General features: G+C 35.9%; 2 protein-coding genes across 2 annotated transcripts in view; one reads left to right on the top strand and one right to left on the bottom strand.

Moving 5' to 3' along the window:
• Positions 1–1,420, bottom strand: part of OSTF1 (osteoclast stimulating factor 1) — a 57,166-nt gene extending 55,746 nt beyond the window's left edge. Inside the window, exon 1 of the mRNA XM_012542873.3 lies at positions 1,149–1,420. Coding sequence (XP_012398327.1) covers positions 1,149–1,182 — 34 coding nt within the window. The 5' untranslated portion in view covers positions 1,183–1,420. The remainder of the gene's footprint in view (positions 1–1,148) is intronic.
• Positions 1,421–1,561: 141 nt separating this feature from the next.
• Positions 1,562–21,918, top strand: part of NMRK1 (nicotinamide riboside kinase 1) — a 33,550-nt gene continuing 13,193 nt past the window's right edge. The window contains exons 1-4 of the mRNA XM_012542880.3: positions 1,562–1,925; positions 8,676–8,731; positions 15,538–15,628; positions 15,947–15,995. Coding sequence (XP_012398334.1) covers positions 8,703–8,731; positions 15,538–15,628; positions 15,947–15,995 — 169 coding nt within the window. The 5' untranslated portion in view covers positions 1,562–1,925; positions 8,676–8,702. The remainder of the gene's footprint in view (positions 1,926–8,675; positions 8,732–15,537; positions 15,629–15,946; positions 15,996–21,918) is intronic.

Here is a 21,918-nt window from a genome sequence, read left to right as displayed (position 1 = left end):
TTATAAATTTAGGGAGAAAATACATGAAAGGACACGTAGAATAAAATCAAAATCCTTGAAATTCCTGAACACACCCGATAGAATTTATTCTAAACTTTAGTGATACTTTTATTAAAGTTTGGTAATACGAAATTGTAAAAATTCCCCCAAACTAAGAATTCCTACTATCTTCATCATTCATTATTATTCCACCAAAACACACTAGATTCAGAAACCAGCTGTCCCTTTCTTCCTCTCTCCAAAGGACACAAAACCCTTCAGTCGCAATGATAAAAGTTTGCTAATGAATAAGGACTATATGCCAAGGTGCTTGTCGAAGCATCTCTCTTTTAAAAATTCTCCACTCGGGACAAGCAGGCTCCTTTTCTCCAACCAGACCCGCCAGAAATATCCCCGTTTCCCCCCCATTCACCCTTGACGCCTTTATTGCGTATATATATAAAAGTGACAGTTTCGAGCGATAATGGCCCAAGCGGCCGGAATTCTTCCGGCCTTAAAGCATTAGGCCTCTGGAGTTTGCTAAAAGCTTTCCAAAAATGAACCCAAGATCAATTGAGTATATTTGCTCTTCCTTCCCGAGAGATCCCTAAGGACTCTATACTTACTTCACCTCACCCCACCCACCATGCACTTCCCACTTTTAAGTCCGTCAAGACTCTTGACAATGACATAACCAAAAAAGAAAAGGGAAGTATTTTTAAAAGTCGTTTGGAGAATTATTATTATAGTTATAAAAATATAAAATATTTTTATTTTATAAATATTTTATTTATATATATTTATTTATATTATATGTTTATATATGTTTATAAATATTTATAAAATATTTTATAAAAATTATATAAAAATATAAAAAATAACTATAATCAATAGAATGGCTGTCTTCCCAGACACCCCTCCAAAAATGCTGGAAAGTTGCTAATGAGCGCACCCACACCCAATCTCAAAACTCTTGTGTCATCAAAAAAAAAAAAAAAATTAAAAGTCTTATTTCTTGAATTTAAAAGTCATCGGCTACGTCCAAAACGGATCGATCTTTAAAAAGAGGAAGTCTTGGGCCAAGCAGCCCCTCTACCCCAGCGGCCCCGCAAGGAAGCAGAGGTGGCCTGACGGGAGAGGGCGAAAAGGCGGGCCAGTCCCTCCCTTACCTGGTTTGGCCGGCTTAGGTGGCGGCTTCGACATCTCTCCCGTTGGGGCACCTAATCCGAAAGCTCGGGGGAAAGTGTGGACAAAGTACAGCGCTCGTTGCTCCGCCAAGTTTCAGTCTGGTTCCTCCGCCGCCACTCTCTTCTTCCGTCCGTCCGAGATTGCCCGAGCCCACCCCACCTCCAAAGAGAGAGAGGCTCGAAGGGTGGTTTCCTCCGAGGTGTTGCCGGAGTCCCCAACGCAAAGTAAGGGAGAGCTCGCTCAATGAGGAAGTGAGCGCTACATCAGCAAAAGCTAATTGGCTCGCGGGCCCCGAGCCTTCCAGCTGCTGCAGCAGCAAACGCGCACAGTCAAGATGCGGAAGCGCTGCGGCCACAGCAGCCCAGCCCTAAATCGAATCCGAGCGCGATGGAACGGGCCCGGGAGAGCGCGCGCGAGCTTGAGAGAGCGCGGGCGCGCTCAGCACCAAAGCGAGGAACCAGATCTGGGGCCAGGCTGCGGGCGCGCGCCTCGCTCCTACTGAGGCCCCGCCCCCAAGCCGGAGCAAGGGCGGAGTGTAACCCAATTGCACCGAATCCCGGGCTGCCTGTGGCCTTTGCATCGCTGCCGCCCCGGAAGGTACCTGAGCATTAAGGCTTCCTGCGTCCTGGTGGCGAGAGTCTTCAGCGGATCCCACCTACGGATCGTCCCCCCGGCTTGCACTATTTGCGGCTCCGCCCCCTAGAGAGCCAAGGGAGAGGCAGTGCCTGTGTGGGACCGCGGAACTCTGCGGCGCCCAGGTAAGCCCCCGATCAGTGCGGCGCTGCACCCTCGCTAACGGGTGGTCTGAAGCATCTTCCTCGGGAGGGTCTGATAATGGCGCACTTTTCTCAGCGTATGCTGTGGTAACCTTGAACTTTTCACTGGGAGAGCCGTCTCTGGGAATGGAGAATGGAAGGCCGGTCTTGGAGGCGAGTCGGGACTGACAGGTCTTGGGCTAGTCACTTAAGCGTAAAATACCTACGGGAGTTTATCTTCATTGGTGGAGGGAGTTTCCTCACCGCGTCGTTTCTTCCCAAAGGAAAGAAATCACACTTCTCCTCTTCTGTCATCACCCCTTTCTGTAAAATAATAACTACCTAGCCCTCTGATATGAGGCAGATGTGGACCTTATGTCAGGGCGGGGAGAAGAAAAACTTACTAAAAATATAAGCTATCTAGAAACTGGGCAGTTTCTGTTGATAGCTGCTCACTGCAAGTTTTCCAGTAATTGCTTATGTGTTGTGGAGTTACTTTTCAACTAAGGGTTGAACTAAATTGCTTCAGTGACTTTTAAGACCCTTAGATTTAGAACTGAAAGGTACCAGAGTCCCAGCTTGTGGATTTCACATAAGAGGAAACTGACTTGCCTAAGACCATTTAAGTAGAAAGCATTAGTAGACCCCAAGGGCTCTGGCTCCAGAGTTGGTGTGCTTTCCACTGTTATTACCCCCAAAAAGGTAGCAATAGGTCACTAACCTATATAGCTCCTTTGCTACCTCGATAAAATTTTCATGAATACAATTTTCTTTTTTAATGCATTTATTTAAAACTTAAATGCAAAATTTAAAAAATAGAAAAAGAAAGACAAAAAAAGATGAAAAATTGTCATATACCAGCTGAACATCAAGAAGGATTCGAAATATTTAGCAGTAAATTTCCATTTCAAGAAAGTATATATAATCATAGAAGACATTGTATTCATAGCTGTCCATCTTTGTTTCTTTGTAGGTTTGTTTTTTTATTTATCATCTGTGTACTTTTACTTTATTCTTTTTTCCCCTTTCCTCCCACCCACTTCCCCAATACACATGCACATACATACATATACATATATATTCCTGTTATATATACAATTACACATATAAATATACTGACATAAACTCATATATATATATGCATATACACATACATCTAAATATTATAGCTGACATGGAGATTTCTCTCTTGACAATTTTTTTTTTAAGTTTTACTTTGAGATAGATAACTACCCCTACTTTTTTCCCTAATAAATTCTATTGCTAACCATTTTCATTATGTTTGTTTATATCTCTTTATTTCCTATTCCTGCCCTATCTCCACCCCTATGGATCCCTCCTTTATCTTCTCCCCTCCCTCTTTACCTCCTTCTTTATCCTTTTTTCATTAATCTAGACACTTTATCCCACTCCCACCCCACCCTTCCCTTATTTCTTTATAGATTTTGGAGGGTGCTATACTCTTCATGATATATATATATCATTACAGGCACATTTGATTGAATGGTATGGAAAATAAAAGATCTCAGTGTGCTTGTAATTTGATGGCACGTAAGGAAAGGAGTAAAATTTCATGTTGAAAACTGCTCTAGTGAAATGCTTCTATACATAAGTAAAATTTGTTCAAAATTCTTTGAAACATTTAACAATAGTTGCATTAATATCCAATTATATTTCCATATTAGCAATTTTTTTAAATCAAGAAAAATAAAGAGAGAAAGTTATACTTCAGTTTACATTCAGTTCATCAGTTCTCTTTCTGGAAGTGAATGGCATTTTTTCATCATATGTCTTTTGGAACAATCTTGTATTATTATATTGATCTGAGTAGCCAAGTCTTTCACAGCTTATCACCACAGCATTGCTGTTATTGTACACAATGATCTCCCTATTGTTACTTCATTTCACATTTGTTCATATTGTAGTTCCCATGTCATTTGAAATCGCCCTTCTCATCATTCCAATTTGTCACAATAATATTCCATCACAATTTTATGCCACAATTTGTTCAGCCATTCCCTAATTGAATGGCATTCCTTCCCTTTTCAATTCTTTGCCTCCACAAAAGGAGTTACTATAAATATTTTTATATGTAGTTTCTTTTCCTCTTTCTTTCGTCTCTTTGGAACACAGATCTAGTCGTGATATTACTGGGTCAAAGAATAAGGACAATTTTATAACCATTTGGACATAGTTTCAAATTGTTTTCCATAATGGTTGGACCAGCTCATTACTCCACCAATGATACATTAGTGTACTTAATTTCTCTCATTCCCTCCAGCATTTGTAATTTCTGATAGTTGTGAGATGATATTCCATTATTGCTCTGATGGTACAATATGACTACAAGTCATGCAACACCACAAAGAATTAAAATTGCAAGTTACCCAAAGGGCAACAAAGAAGTTCATGTTGAGTATGAGTAGATTGCAAGTTACCTTCATTGCTGCTCTTAGAATTATGTGTGAAGGGAACAAAAGGTGGACATGGTGACTACAGCTCATGTGCCATGGGTATGTGTGCAGTATTAGAAGATAAAAATCTCTTTTTGAGGAGAATTCATGAAAGTACATGGACAAAAGTCTTCCAGGTGACAAGCAGCAGACGGTTTGGGATCTCCTCAAATAAAGGGAGCACCCATAGCAAAAAGATCATTGATCCATCAAAATATTGAAGCAAATCTTATAATTTTGTTTAAAAGAAATGAAATGAAGATATTTTGACAATCAACATTTATTTAGTCCTTGCTATGGGCCCAGCATTTTACTAAACACTAGGCATACAAAGAAAAAACAAAACTGCTCTGCCCCCAAGAATACAATAGTCTCCAAGTAAAAATAACTATTTATATATGTTATCTTGAAGGAAGGTATCTGAGAGGGCACAGAGAAGGAAATACTGGAAAAAGCCTGAAACATAAAGTGGGGTTTGAGCCAGATCTTGAAGGAAGCTAAAAAAACTGAGAGGTAGAAATAAGGAAAGAGACCATTCTAGAAATGGAGCAGCATGGGCAAAAGCACTGCTGGGAGATTGAGTGTCAGGTGAGAGAAGCAGTGATTAGGTCAAAGTAGCTTTATAATATAATATTACATAACATATTATAATGTAATATAACAATATAATATGATATAATATAACAATAATATAGTAAATAATATAAACATAATATAACAGCTAGGTGGTACCATAGTGCTGGGCATGAGGAAGTCACTCATTTTTGCCTCAGTTTCCTCCTCTGTAAAATGAGCTGGAGAAGGAAATGGCAAATTATCCCATTATCTTTTTTTTTTTTTTCCTTTATTAAATGTAATGTTTGGGCTAGCTTTTTGGAGGACCTCTAGAGAAACCTTGGTCTCAGCAGGATAGTCACCATGAGGATGGACAGGAATAGTCTAAAGTCTTTATTGTCTCCTTCATAGTCTGTCTGTCACAGTCTGACCCAGACTTGATCTTAGTGGAGGAGTGGAGGAGGCAGGAGAGCCACCAGGAGGATGGTCAACGATGGAATGTCTTATTTCCAGTCCTCCAGTGTACTGTATATAATAGAAATTAAGTGACATGTATATGTATGTGTGTGTATGTGTATATACATACATACACACACATATGTATATATAGTGCAGAACAAAATTAAACAACTTGACCATGATCATACAACCAAGAAATGATGATAATGTCAAAATTCAAACCCTGTTTCTCTCACTGATTCACTACAAGGCAGCTGTTTCCTGTATTCACAAATTATACAGTTAATATTTTTTCTAAAATTTTGTTGGAATTTATTATTAAGGACATAAGCTTACAGTTTCCTATGTATACTTTGTAATTAATTGTCTCACTTATTAGGCTGTGAGTTCCTTGAGTTCAGGGATTCTTTTACCTTTCTTTGTATTCCCAGTCCTTAACAAGATGCCTGGTACATAATAGATGCTTAATTAATATTTATTGACTAATTGACTGAGTTCAGAGATTCTTAAAAGTGAAACAACCTTTGCCTTTTTTTAATACTGTAATACCAGTCTTTAATGGTGACATTATAAGCAGTGAAATACAAATAAGGGCCGTGTTTGGGCAGCAAAAGAAAGTCCCTACTTCTCTCAAATTAGAGTATATTGTCTACCCAGTATTATACATGTATCCTGAAAATATAATACAAATATTATACAAAAATACAAATTATAAAAGAAAACAAATAATAAAAATCAGGACAAGAATATATTGATTACTAGATTCTGTTCTCTGTGACTCCTCCAAGATCATCATCAGTTCATCCACTTCTCAGCTGTCCCTCACATCACTTCCCTAATGCCATGGTCATCTTTGAGATCGAAGGAGAAACAATAATTAGCTGTATACAAAATCCTTCAATTCTCATGGGTGCTATAAATTTACTATAGCTAATTTTGAACTCATGGGGCAGTTAGATGCTACCAAGGACAGTAAGAGAATAGCTCTTAACTTTTTTTTTTGTTCTTTCTACTAATATTATTATTTAATGCATGCAAGTACATACCTGGTTCAATTTTCCTCTCTCAAAAAGGTCTTTCCTTTCTGACTCTACCTGGCTCTTTTAACATTAAGCAATGCCTTAGACGCTAAGGCATTAGAGGAGTATTTGGGGATATTCCTAATTAGAATTCCATCTCATCAAAAGTATTTAAGACCTAATGATACACTAATTACCTAGATCAGGTCTCCATTTCCCAGGAAGATGTGAATGGTTTATTTCTCCCAGGGATGTTCTTGGCATCCCACTGTATCTCTGGCTATCTTAAAGGAATGTTAAAAAATTTAATTCTCAAAATTAAATTCCTTTTAGATTCTTGTATGGTTGTTTGCTTGTCATTCTTGTTTATACATTAATATATGTATAAGCACATAATGGTGTATAATAGGCACATACAATAGAACAACTCTTTGAGAAGGCCCTGAAATTGAATAAATGAAAACAGTATTTAAGAATCATAACTTCAGAAAAGTTGGCATAAAGATTTCTGAAAATTTTGATGACTAAAGAAAACATAGCTTTTTAGTATTCTCTTGGATTTCTTTTCTCTGACTGAAACAGCATACCAGGACAGTCTAGGAAGTTATCTTTAGCCCTTTTCCTGATCTTTCATCCTTTTTGTTCTTTGGGGGCTTCTCCCTCAGCATCTGGAAAATAATTAAATCGCTAAAAAGTTAGTGGACTCACTGTCACTCTTTCACAGGAAATCTGAATTTTAAAAAAACCCTAGAAAGATGGTAATGTTTAACCCAAAAAAATAAGTCTAATGGTGTGAATACAGACAGTAGTATACAGATAAGACAGATCATCCCTGCTCCCCTCAAATCAGAACATATTCTACATCTGTGAGGTATAGATTTGGCCAGTTCTACACATGTATGCAGAATACACAAATAGAACACAAATAATAAAAAGTTTACATACATATATACATACTTGAAATCACTAAATAAATGATTCTAATTCAATAAGCTTCTATTAAACATCTCCTTATGTACAAAGCACCAGGGATATAGCAGTAAAATATGAAGTATCCCCTGTCCCTAATGGATATAACTCAGATGAATTAAAACAAAATCATTTGAAAAACGAAAGGGCTCTTCTACCTAGGAGAATCAAAAAGGGCTTTCCATTGAAGGTGGACCCTAAATTAATATTTAAATGAAGCTACAGATCCTAAAAGGTAGAGCTGAAGAAGAACCAAGTATAACGTCCTTTGGCACTTAAGACCTGCACAACTTCTTTACTTCCTACTTTTCTCATTCTCTCTGCCTATAATTCTCTATCTCACCTCCAACTCCTAATTTCCTTTAAGATGAAGCTCAAATCATAGTTTCCACATTGCTAGTACCTTCCCTCTAAAATTACCTTAGATCTATTTTATGAACAAAACGATTTGTCTGTTTTCTCTCCCATAAGATAAGGTACTTTGAGGAGGGACTCGGCTCTTAGCATTGTGCCTGACTGGCATATCCTGTAAGAACTTACTATCTACTTGCTGATTGACAACAATAACCATATAGTGGGGGGAATCAGGCTGTAGAAAAAGAAGGAATAATCTCCTAACATTCTTCCACCTAGTACAGTAGTTACTTGGTTGAATAAATTGGCCAGGTTAGACTGGTTTCCTGAAATAACTGAACTCCTTGCTACCAGTGAGGTTGAGGCTGATGGATCACTTGATCTCCAGAGGTCTAAGCTATAGTGGTCTAAATCAATCAAGTGTCTGCAATAAGTTCCACACTAATGTGCTAAAGCTAGGGTAACTGGAGTTGCCCAAGGAAAGGCAAACTGGCCCAAATAGAAAAAGAGCCAGCATTATCTTCCTTACTGATGTCCCAGCCTCCAGATCTCCAATCTCAAAAAACAAACAAAAAAATGTGCTTAAATCATAGCGACCCTCAACTGTCTTTGATGAGAGAAAAAAAGTGGCCTGGATATTAAAAAAAAAAAAAAAATCATTTGTTTTGAGCCCTGCATACATCATGGGAATTTTAAAAATTAATAAGTGAATTACATAAATGATTTACGGAATTGGTTAATTTGAATTGCCTTAATCCCCATTAGTTGTTAGCCCACAGCACTGAAGTATATCAAAGATGACAACCTATTTTTAATGTCAGCTGAGTAGTCAATAAGTTTGAAAATCCTTACATGAGTATTATAAATTTAGCTCATTTTATCTTGTGACTGTTTTATTTCTGTGAAATTCTCCTTTATCAATGTATTTTTTCTTTAAATTTTAGAACGTGGAAATAATTTGAAAGTACACTATGAAAGCATTTGTCGTTGGAATTAGTGGGTAAGTAGCTATCAGATTGCTTTCCTCTGGACAGCTAGCTGAGAGAATAGTTTTCACAGGTGGTGTGGAGGTGGGGAAAGTGGGATGATTTTTAAGGACAAGAGCATAGTCCAGGAAGGGTGGACCTTGAATAGAACACACATTTTTTTAATAGCTTTTTATTTATAAGATATATGCATGGGAAATTTTTCAGCATTGACCCTTGCAAAATCTTCTGTTCCAACTTTTCCCCTCCTTCCCCCAAATGGCAGGTAGACCAATATATGTTAAATATGTTAAAGTATATGTTAAATAGAATATATGTATACATATTCATATAGTTATTTTGCTGCACAAGAAGAAATGGACTTTGAAATAAGGTAGAATTAACCTGAGAAGGAAATCAAAAATGCAAGCGAACAAAAACAGGGATTGGAAATGCTATGTAGTGGTTCACACTCATTTCCCAGAGTTCTTTCACTGGGTGTAGCTGGTTCCATTTATTATTGAATAAATGGAACTGGGTTGGTTCATCTCATTGTTTAAGAGAGCCACGTCCATCAGAACTGATCATCATATAGTATTGTTGCTGAAGTATATAATGATCTCCTGGTCCTGCTCATTTCACTTAGCATCAGTTCATATAAGTCTCTCCAGGCCTTTCTGAAATCTTCCTGTTGGTCATTTCTTACAGAATAATAATATTCCATAATATTCATATACCACAATTTATTCAGTCATTCTCCAATTGATGGGCATCCACTCAGTTTCCAGTTTCTAGCCACTACAAAGAGGGCTGCCACAAACATTTTTGCACATACAGGCCCCTTTCCCTTCTTTAAGATCTTTTTGGGATATAAGCCCAGCAGTAACACTGCTGAATCAAAGGGTATGTACAGTTTGATAACTTTTTGAGCATAGTTCCAAATTGCTCTCCAGAATGGCTGAATGTATTCACAATTCCACCGACAATGTATCAGTGTCCCAGTTTTCCCACATCCCTTCCAACATTCAGCATTATCTTTTCTGTCATCCTAGCCAATCTGAGAGGTGTGTAGTGGTATCTCAGAGTTGTCTCAATTTTCATTTCTCTGATTAATAATAACTTGGAGCATCTTTTCATATGACTAGAAATAGTTTCAACTAGAACATACAAAATTGTGGAGCTCCTAGAAGCCACCTAGACAGGTAGACATCTGAAGCACAAGGGATTGAATGACTAAAATTAAAATTGGATGACTAAAAATATCAGCGAGAAGGTAGATCACAGAAGCTAAAAGGGTCTAGAAGGAAGACTGGAAGAGTTTTTAAAAAATCTAGCTTTAGAAGTGATATTCTGAACAATTAGCAATTCTTTCAATTCATGGTGATTTTTCATATTCTTCTAGCTTTAAGGATCATCTTGGGAACTTAGAGGAAAGAGCTTTATCTCTCCCTCTGTGTAATTTCCAGTTTTAGATATATAATGACTCTAGAAACGATTTCAGTTCTTTTTTGGTCGCCAATCTAGTTCATGGTACCATCGCCATAATTGATAAACATTTATTAAGTCTTAGTATGTGTCAGGCACCATGCTAAATTCTGGAGACATAAAAAAGACAAGTAGATCCTGCCTTTAAAGAGTTTGCAATCTAATGTTCACTTCAACTATAAAATAGATTTATTATTATCTTCCCTTCCACTAGCCTCCTCCTACTTCAATTCACCCTTCACAAAAGTAGACAGGTATGCAAATCAGATAACTGGAACCAACCACTCCAGCTTATTAACAAATTTTATTAATTTTTATTTTTTATTTACATATTTCTTTTGCCACAGTTATCTTTTTTCTATTTTCCCAATATGTATTCAACGTTTGTGTTAATTGCTAAATGAAAGTCTAAGCAACTGTGTTGTTTCTTTAGAAGAGATTTTTGTTGATATTTTATAGCATGCAATCAGTGGGAAGTGAACTTAATGTCTGAAAGATCTTTGAACTCTTGCTTTTCTCTAAACATCCAATTAATGTTCATGGTTAGACTATTCTACCTTTGCAATGTCTTTCATACTTATTTGCCCTTTCCATTCCATTATCACTCTTCTAGCTCAGGTGCTTTATCATCTCCAAAATGGATTGTTGTAATAGCCTTTTACCTGGTCTCCATGTTTCCAGTCTATTCCCTCTAATTCCCTATAAGGCAAACTGCCAGATTAATCTTTCAAACATATTTCCTGATTATATTTGAAAACATTCAGTGACTTCCATTTTCTGTTTCTATGTTTGACATTCAGGCCTTTTGTAATCTGACCCTAATCTAGCTTCTTACTTTTTTCTCCCACTATCCTTTTTATATATATAGGTATACTATGTTGCACCCTTATCACCTTTGTTCCTGTCATTCTCTTTATCATGAGTATTCACCATCATCATTTAATTGTCAAAATAATAATTTTCCCCTTAAATGACACCTTAGTTCATCCACAGAATTCCACAAATACCTATTGAGTAGCTACTATGTGAAAGGTACTATGTTGGACCCTGGAGATAGAGAGATAAAAATGAAACCTTTTCAGTGGCCTTAATGAGCTTACATATTTTTAATTTTTTTTTTGTTTTTGCTGAGACAGTTAGGGTTAAGTGACTTGCCCAGGGTGACATAGCTAGGAAGTGTTAAATGTGTGAAGCCAGATTTGAACTTGGGTCCTTCCTGACTTCAGGGCTGGTGCTCTATCCCTATGCCATCTAGCTGCTTCTTACATATTATTCTTTACACAGATACATGTGATACCAGGTAATTTGAGGGAGAGAACACTGGGAACAGGAAGATAAGATAGACAAAGTAAGAATTGACATTTGAGTTGAACCTTAAGGAAAGATAAAGTTTCCAGGAGAGAATGCTAGGGAGCAAATGCATTCTAGTCCATCAGAAAGCACAAAGACAGAAGATGGAATGTTACATTTGGGAAAAATTGAACCCAGTTTGGACAGAACAAAAGATGCATAAAAGGAATTTTGAAATAAGGCTAAACTATAGATTGAACCTGGTTTGTAGAGAGATTTCAGTTTCATGGTCAAGAATTTATATTTTATCCTAGAGGAAAAAGAGAATCACTGAAATATTTTTAGAAGGCACTTACATTTTCAAACCCATACATTTTAGATTATATCCAATGTAATCTGTTTTGTGAAGGATGAATTGAAGTAGGAGGAAGCTGATAGAAGGGAGAATAATAATATGTCTATTTTAACACTTCAGGTGAACATTAGATTAAGAGCAGGGTCTACCTTTTATCTTTTTAATGTCTCTAGCTTTTAGCACAATGCCCAGCACATACTAGGGCTTAATTAGTTTGTTGATTGTATGTGGCGATAGTGTACTGGATTAGCAGTGTACTGGATTAGCAGTGCAAAAATAAGTGGCCAAGAAGGGATGCATATGAGAATTGAAGAAATGCAAAAGGGAAATATAGACGACTTTCTCTTAAAGTTTATCAATCAAAATGAAGTAGAAAAAGGATGATAATTTGAGAGAGTTGCAGATTCAAGTGAAGTCTGATTCCTTTTAAGAGTGAAGGAGATCCAAGTTTGTAATTACCTGGGAAGGAGTCAGGAGACTAGGAAGATGAGATAGAGAGAGAGAAACAAGGTTGGAGCAACAGAGAGAAAGAATCTTGGGGTGATTGATGAAGGGAAGTTTCTGAAAGAGATGAGAAAGTTTGGGCTTTAAGAGCATTGGTAGAATGGCAAATTTGTCAAGAAGAAGGTCTACTTCCTTGGAAGGAAAAAGCAGGTTGAAAATGAGTTCTGAAAGCTAAAGTAAAAGAAATGAGGAACTTATAGTGGATAACTAGTTTGTTTATCAAAGTAGGAGGCAAGCTCATTAGCTGAGAGGCAGAGGAAAGATAGAGAGGAGAAGATGTTGAAGAGCCATTATAGAAAAATGTGATAGGGAGTTCATCAGAAAAGAATAAAAGGATCATGGTGTATCCAGGAGAGCCCAGTTGAGATTGGGTAATATGAATCTATGTGGACACAGTTCATTCAGTTGCATGATTTCTTTCAACAGTATACAGCAGTTCACATCAGGGGGTGATCCTGGGTTAAACATTTGCAGAGTATGAACAGTGGAAGTACCAAAAAAAAAAAAAGAAGAAGAAGAAGAAGAAGAAGAATGAAAACTAAAAGTAAGACCTAAAGTAGATATGATAGATTGGGAAAACATGTATGGAAAAAACAACTGGAACTCAAAGTTATCAAAATTATCAAAAGATAATGGTTTACACTACACACCTGTCAGATTGGCTAAGATGACAGGAAAAAATAATGATGATTGTTGGAGGGAATGCAGGAAAACTGGGACATTGATGCATTGTTGGTGGAGTTGTGAATGAATCCAAACATTCTGGAGAATAGTTTGGAACTATGCTCAAAAAGTTATCAAACTGTGCATACCCTTTGATCCAGCAGTGTTATTGCTGGGCTTATATCCCAAAGAGATTATAAAGAAGGGAAAGGGACCTGTATGTGCACGAATGTTTGTGGCAGCCCTTTTTGTAGTGGCTAGAAACTGGAAACTGAATGGATGCCCATCAATTGGAGAATGGCTGAATAAATTGTGGTATATGAATATTATGGAATATTATTGTTCTGTAAGAAATGACCAATAGGATGATTTCAGAAAGGCCTGGAGAGACTTACACAAACTGATGCTGAGTGAAATGAGCAGGACCAGGAGATCATTATATACTTCAACAACAATACTATATGATGACCAGTTCTGATGGACCTGGCCATCCTCAGCAATGAGATCAACCAAATCATTTCCAATGGAGCAGTAATGAACTGAACCAGCTACACCCAGAGAAAGAACTCTGGGTGATGACTAAAAACCATTACATTGAATTCCCAATCCCTATATTCATGCCCACCTGCATTTTTTATTTCCTTCACAAGCTAATTGTACGATATTTCAGAGTCTGATTCTTTTTGTACAGCAAAATAACGGTTTGGTCATGTATACTTATTGTGTATCTAATTTATATTTTAATATATTTAACATCTACTGGTCATCCTGCCATCTGGGGGAGGGGGTGGGGGGGTAAGAGGTGAAAAATTGGAACAAAAGGTTTGGCAATTGTTAATGCTGTAAAGTTACCCATGCATATAACCTGTAAATAAAAGGCTATTAAAAATAATAATAATTATAAAAAGATAATGGTAAATGATAAAAAAAAGATAATGTTTTAGATCTTGGTTTAGGAGTAAGACAGAAAAAATAAATTGAAGGATTGTATGTTATAAATATGGAAAGCTTTAGAGTTCAAGGACATAGAAATGGCATAGTTCGGTTAGGTCTACGTGACATTTCTAGTTGGTAACTAGGGAAGAGTTTAGATGGAAGTCATAGGAATTGAGGAAGTTGATGAATTGGGAGTCCAGAATGTTCAAGGTGATATCAAGTTGAATATGTTCTAAAGAATGAGATCAGGAGTTGAGGTAAAGAAAACTAAACTAGGTACTAAAATCCTAGAGAAAGAAACCAGAATGACTGAAGGACCAGTATATGATAACTAGGATATGAAAAGGATGATAGAGACAGATGGAATGAACTTTAAAGAAGGAAACATTGTCAAGTGATGGTGGTTGAGAAAGGATGAATTAGTGATGGAGTATTCCAGTACCTCGTTTTGTGGTCCAATGTTTTAAGGGGAATGAGAGGAGTAGCTCAGACTAAAGAGGGTGCCTTGGGATGAAGTCTCACTCTAAGAAACGATGGTTTCCATGAACACAAGAAGATGAAGAGTTTGTGAGGAAGATGTTACAAGAAATAACTGACAGCTATGGGTAAGAATAGGGCCAATTCAGACAGGGATGAAGGTCACAAGGGAGAGTGTTTTTACCTTGGCAGAAATCAATTCTGAAATTAGAGAGTAGGGAAACTATTTGCAAGCTAGAAGAGCAAAAACAGCCCTTGACCACCAAAATCTCGCCTTCTAATGGAGAGGTAATATGAACAAAATACATAGAGAGTGAATAGAAGGTGACCTTTGCAGACAGACTGAACTAGATTAAGGCTAACTGATAGGCTTCAACCCCATTGGTGAAGTAGGGGAATATATGCCCAGATTGGACAGATGAGAACAGTTTGTTTCAACAGCTATAAAGACAGGCTGAAGCAGGAGCTGTGGGGTCTTAAGGTTTAATCAGACACTGAAAAAGTGTCTAGACGATTGCCAGTAGTGATTTTTGTCTTGCCACTGAACTTTGATGGCTGGAAGAAAGAATGAAGCTGATAACTGCAACTTTCCCTCACTTAAATCCAGTTCACAAACAAGTATGATATCATTGGTCTCCTTTGAAAATGAAGAAGGAACAAAAATATTAACAGCAGTAGGTCATTTATACCAAGCTAGATAGCTTTGTACTTGACCCATATTTAACTATTTTTTTTTTTGGCCATTTCCACTATAAATGGTCGTTTTCTTCTTCTACTATATCTGGTTATATTTATTAGAATAGCATCAGGCTACAAATATCTCTTATTGTATGTTCTTAGATAGCAGCCATTGTGTTATTGAATAAATTTGTTATTTGCTTGTGTGTATGTGTCATTTTAAGACTGTCATGACATGAAGGCAAGAGTGCCATACTTAAGTTAATCTGACCTGAGGTCTAATTCTATTTCAGATACCTAATAGAATATGAGCAAATCATTTAACCATTTTTACCCTCAGTTTCCTGATTTGTAGAATGAGGATAATAATGTTGTAATATATATATAAGTTCCTCAAAAATATCTGTTGTTGCTGTGGATTTTATTTTATTTCTTTCTAATTTTTTGATACAGTGTAACAAATGGTGGGAAGACAACCCTGGCCAAAAAACTCCAAAAACAGCTCCCAAATTGCAGCGTGATCTCACAGGATGATTATTTTAAGGTATCATTAAAACTTCCTAGACTCTTCACTGAGGGGAAGGGTGCCTCAACTCAAGTATTTATCAGATTTTGAGAGCAATTGCTAAACATTGTGCCCATTGTGGTGGATAGATTCAGGTCATTTAGCAAATTGTCCACTAGGTGACACTATGAATTAGTCATTTCTGTTTGGTTGCTTTTTGTTTTTAATTCATCAGTTCTTTTATTTTAAAGTCATCACCAGAATCATTCGCTAATGATGATGCTTTTTATTTTTAAATTTTTATTATTTCTACTACATTTAATATTTCTTCTAATATTTGTGTTCATTTTATTCCAGCCAGAGTCTGAGATCAAGATTGATGAGAATGGATTTCTGCAGTATGATGGTAAGCGAATCAGTAATATCACTTATAAATAGTATGCACTATTGTTCATTTTCTTTTTTCTTTTTTTTAATAATAAAAGGGCCTCTTTAGAACAGTAAATGAATCTTAAAATTTGTTTAAATATGTCTCTTAAATCAGTACACATTTAATCATGCTGAGCCATTTTAATTAATTAAATCTCCAGTTTTACATGTGAAATTTGAATTTTGAAAGCTATGATGAAATTACAAATGTTTTCTCATATTAAATTATCCTTTACTCCGGCTGGGCTAAATTCTTTAGTTCCCCTTTTCTAAAGTTATTGGAAATGGGAGTGTGCTATAATGTTAGTCTCCTGTAGACTTAGCCCAGGGCAGAATATTCTACCTGTTTCTTTCCTGGCCCATGAACAGCCAAGCCATTTTCTCTCAGCTTCCTGAAAAGGATTGTCCATGGATCTTAGAGACAGATTCCACACTCGTTTAGGGAAGCTGACATTATCCTGAAGATTTTTAAATACTATATCAGAAAGATCCTAGGTTTTAGGACATGTTAACAGGACATCTCCTCATTATAAAGGGACTTGTGTTTGTATTTATGTATATGTGTATATCTGTGTATACATATAGACAGAATATCAGAAATTAGTAGTAAACATTTTTTCTAATTTATTTATTTTTAATACACATTGCTTTATGAATCATGTTAGTAGAGAAAAATCAGAGCAAAAGGGAAAAACCATGGAAGAGATTAAAAAAACACACATACAAAAATAAAAGAAGTGAACATAGCACATTTTGATTTATATTCAGTTTCCTTAGTTCTTTTTCTGGATACAGATGGCATTTTCTGTCCAAAGTCTATTGGGATTGCTTTGGATCACTGAACCACTGAGAAGAATCAAGCCTTTCATAGTTGATCATCGCACATTCTTGGTGTTATTGTGTACAGTGTATTCCTGGTTTTGCTTCTTTCATTCAGCATCAATTCCTATAAATCTTTCTAGGCCTTTCGAAAATCAACTTGTTCATCATTTTTTATAGAATGATTAATATCCATTATTTTCATATACACAACTTATTCAGTCATTCCCCAAGTGATGGGCATCTCCTCATTTTCCATTTCTTTGAGTAGCAAATTCTTAAGTTTAGTAGTATTTTTTTAAATGTTTAATATTAGCAATAATATTTCTAACTTTAATTTTTAATCTCAACAATAATAATAGCTATCAATTATATAGAGCTTTAAAGTTTTCAAAGCATTTATGTATTATATTTCACTTGATCTTCACAACAACCTTATAAGATCAATGCTGTTATTATCCCCATTTAGTTGTTGTTATTGATTCATTTCAGCAGTGTCTGAATGACCTGTGTCTTTATGATCTCATTTGGGGTTTTCTTGGCAAAGATATTGGAGTGGTTTGCCATTTCCTTCTCCAATTCGTTTTATAGATGAAGTAACTGAAGCAATCAGTGTTAAGTCATAGAGCTAATAAATATCTGAGGTAAGATTTGAATTCAAATTTTCCTGACTCCATCCAGGCTCATTGCTCTATCCACTGTTACCACCTAGTCAATCCCCATTTTACAGATGAGGAAACTGAGGCAAGTAAAAACTTAGTAATTAAGCAACTTGCCCAGGATCATATAGCTAGTAAGTGAATGAAGCGGAATTTGAACTCAGGTTTTCATGATTACAATTCTAGAAATCACTGCAATGGCTGTTTAGGTGAGATTGGAATAAAAGTTTTCTCATTTCCTTCATATATGGGTGTGTGTGTGTATACATACATACATATATGTGTATATAGAATGATAAATGATAATTTCTTTCTTATATTTAATAACTATTGAATTAGAACCAAAGTTCTTCCTCATTTCTTCTTCCTTAGCCAGAAATCAAACTGTGGGAAATCTCCCTCAAAGATTTAGCCAGCCAGGAAGGCTAAAATCTAATAAAAAGCAGTAAAGGAATTCTAAGTTTAGATTCCTTGTTGAAATCTCTAGCTGAAACAAAGGCATTTTCCCCTGTTGCTCCTCCATTTTTTTCTAGGATCCACTCAAGAGCTTATTAGAAGGTAGGAAGTGAGCCTAATTGTGTGTTTGTATTTTAGCTTGTGGAATCTTTCTAAAAAGAAATTCAGACTATACAGAATGAAGTTAATTCTGTCCTTAGGAGTCAGAATTTCACTCTTTGTTTGCATTATTATGTCTCATACATTCCCCCAGTTCTGCCTCAGGCCAAATTTCTCCTCTCTGGTTTGTTGCTGTGAAAGGAGTAGTGTGATATAATGGCTCAAGTGTTAGTTAGATCTGGATTAAAATCTTACATCTAACACATTATCTATGTGGCCCCAAGCAAAGCAAATAATATCTCTGAGTATTAGTTTCCTCCTCTCTAAAATGAAGGGGTTGAACTTTTATGACCTCAAAGATTATTTTCCCCCATTTGTATAATCATATACAAATCTATATCTATATCTATAATCATTTTCTGAATTTGTAATGGTACATGTGCTGATGGATCATTGCTCAGTACTTTGCTTTGTCCTGGAAAGCAAAAGAATTATCTTTGTAACATGAATCATAGCATAAATTAATTAAGCATAACATGAATAATTAAACAGAAGAGTCTAATTTTTCTCCCAAGAAAATAAAAGTTTATAATGGAAAAACAAAAATATAACTTTTTTAAATAATATTTTATTTTTCAAAATACGTGCCAAGATAGTTTTCATCATTCATCCCTGCAAAACCTTGTGTTCCAAATTTTTCTCCATCTCTCTTCCTTTTCCTCCTCCCCAAGACAGCAAATAATCTAATATAGGTTTAATATGTGCAATTACTCTAAACTTATTTCCATATTCATCATGCTGCACAAGAAAAATCAGATCAAAAGGGGGGGAAAAAACATGAGAAAGGAAAAAAAAACAATCAAACAAAAGTTTAAAATAGTGTATTCTGATCCACATTCAGCCTCCATAAGTTCTCTCTCTGTGTGTGGATTTTACTTTCCATCACAAGTCTATTACCATTGCCTTGAATCACTTCATTATTGAAATGAGCCAAGTCCATCACAATTGATCATCATATACTCTTATTGCTGTGTACAATGTTTTCTTGATTCTGCTTACTTTACTTTTCATCAGTTCATGTAAGGTTTTCCAGGATTTTCTGAAATCAGCTTGCTCATCATTTCTTACACAACCATAACATTCCATTATAATCATATACCATGATTTATTTATTCAGCCATTCTCCAACTGATGGATATTCACGCAGTTTCCAGTTTCTTGCCACTACAAAAAGGACTGCCACAAACATTTTCACACATGTGGGGTCCCTTTCCCTTTTTTATTATCTCTTTGGGAGACACTGCTGGATCAAAGGATATGCACAATTTGATAGCCATTTGGACATAGTTCCACATTTCACATTTTCCATTTCACAACTCCATCAACAATGCAAAAAAATGCAACTTTTTAAAAATTGAAAACATTAGCTACAGTCATAAGCTTTGAGTTATTGGGTTTTATGATGAACAATGTGGGTTAAGTGACCCAGCAACCAAAGAGTTATTTGTCATAAGGAAATGAAGCATAGTCAACCCTTTGCCCATCCTCCTAATGCTAGCACAAACCCACATGAAAGGCAAATTATATCAATCCCCTTATTTTTAATGCATATCAGCATGACTCAACTTCTGGATGCTTGCAGTATTTTCTCCTTGACCTGGGAGTTCTGGAATTTGCCTTTAATATTGGAGATCTCTTTCAGGAGGTGATAAGTAGATCCTTTAAATTTCTATTTTTATCCCCTACTTCTAGAATATCAGGATAGTTTTCCATGATAATATCTTGAAAGATGATGTCCAGATTCCTTTTTTGTAAATTGATCATGACTTTCAGGTAGACTAATAATTTCTAAATGATGTCTCCTAGATGTTTTCCAGGTAAGTTGCTTTTCCAATGAGATACTTCACTTTTTTTTTTTTTTTTTTTTTTTTTGCTGAGGCAATTGGGGTTAAGCAACTTGCCCAGGGTCACACAGTTAGGAAATGTTGTGTCTGAGATCCTCCTAACTTCAGGGATGGTACTCTATTTACTGCACTACCTAGCTGCCCCCATTTTTATTTCTTTGTTTGTTTTGCTTTATTGTATCTTGATTTTCTCACAAAGTCATTAGCTTCCATTTACTCAATTCTAATTTTTAGGGAATTATTTTCCTCAGTTAGCTTTTGTACCTCCTTTCCCATTTAGCTTTTTAAGGCATTCTCCTCATTAGCTTTTTGTATTTCCTTTTGCACTATTCTCAATTCTTTTCCTAATTTTTCCTCTGTCTCTCTTACTTAAATTTTCAAAATTCCTTTTAAGCTTCTGTAGCTCGAGATCAATTCTTATTTTTCTTGGAGACTTTGGATACAGGAACTTTGACTTTGTTATCTTCTTCCAGTGTGTGTTTTGATCTTCCTTGTCATCATAGTAACTTCCTTTGGTTAGAAAACTTTTCTGTTGTTTATTCATTTTCCAGCCTATTACTTGACTTTTAATTCTTTGTTAAAGTAGGGCTCTGTTTGCAAGGTGAAGGGTGCATTGTCCCTAAGCGTCAGTGGTTTTGTGCAACTGTTTTCAGAGATCCTTTTGGGGACTTAACCACAAGCAATTTTTTCTGCCCTAAAGCTGTTAGAATTGTCCCTGCCCGCTGTTACTGTAAGATCTAGTATGCTAAAACAACAGATTCCTTCCTCACTTACCTTCATCGGAAATTTTTATTTTTTTTGACTAGAATGATGATTTCATTGATGTGAGAAACTCCCAAGGAAGAAATTCCCTCATTGGAATTCATTTGAATTTTCATTATTGGAAGTTGGCCCCTCCTCTACTATAGAACTATAGTACTGCCTGGAGCACTGAGGGGATAAGTACCATACAGCCAGTTTGTTACCAGAAACAGGACTTGAACTCAAGTTTTCCTAACTCTGAAGTCACCTCTGTATCCATTCATACAATATCGATTCAGGGAACTTATATAAAGTATTAATGTTAAAGCTCTGAATTTGAAATACCTGAATTCAAGCCCTGCCTTGATTATAACTAGCTGTGTGACCCTCCACAGGTCATTTAACTTTTTTTTCAGCCTTGAGTTTTTACTTTGGTCTCAGTGTGAACCTGATCCCTTCTCACAGTTCTGAAGCAAGATCTCAATAGTTACTGAACAAAAGTGGGACCTGGATTGCTTTATACTCAAAAGAGTAAAAGAGGGGATGGATGGCTAAGAGGGGAAGGACATTGGAGGAAATTTTGATTTTTTTTTTTTTAAAAGCAAATGATATCAATAAAAACTTATTTTTAAAAAATTGCAGAGAATTCCTTTTCCTCTTTATAAGTTCAGTTGTCTCAGATAAATAGATCTCACATGCTTTTAAAGACAGTGCGGCAGAGGGAAAAAAATATATACAAATTAGTGTCAAAGGATTTAGCTTCAAATTTCAACTTTTTGACATTTATTGTTATTATTTTAATAAAGCTAGAAAAAATTAGTTTTAATAGTTGACATTGAAATTTCTAATAACATAGTTTTTGATTTACTTTTTACAAAGTTGAATTAAGTTACTTATTTCCCAAGTTTTCACTAATATTACAAGTAATTTATTCTAGAACAGGAAAAAAAACTATTTTCCTTTCTTTCCTCCCCTCCCCCATGCTTCATTTTTAGTTAATTTTGTAGAACAAAGACTCCTTTTTCTAATTTGGGGGCAATAATGCATTTTATTCTAATGGGTGAAGTTTTACTGGGGTTGTACAAATTAATGTCTGAGTTACACTATTGTTTATAAATGTTTTCTTTCAAAATGTTTCATATTTAAATTCATCCTTTCAACTTTATAGATTCTAGATACATTTCCTTTGTACAAATACAGACTTGCAAAATCCATTCCTCAC

The sequence above is a fragment of the Sarcophilus harrisii genome, chromosome 1 (genome assembly GCF_902635505.1).
Source record: "Sarcophilus harrisii chromosome 1, mSarHar1.11, whole genome shotgun sequence".
In the NCBI taxonomy this organism is placed as follows: domain Eukaryota; kingdom Metazoa; phylum Chordata; class Mammalia; order Dasyuromorphia; family Dasyuridae; genus Sarcophilus; species Sarcophilus harrisii.
Note: the sequence above shows the minus strand (reverse complement) of the source record. Positions and strands in the feature narration are given on the sequence as shown.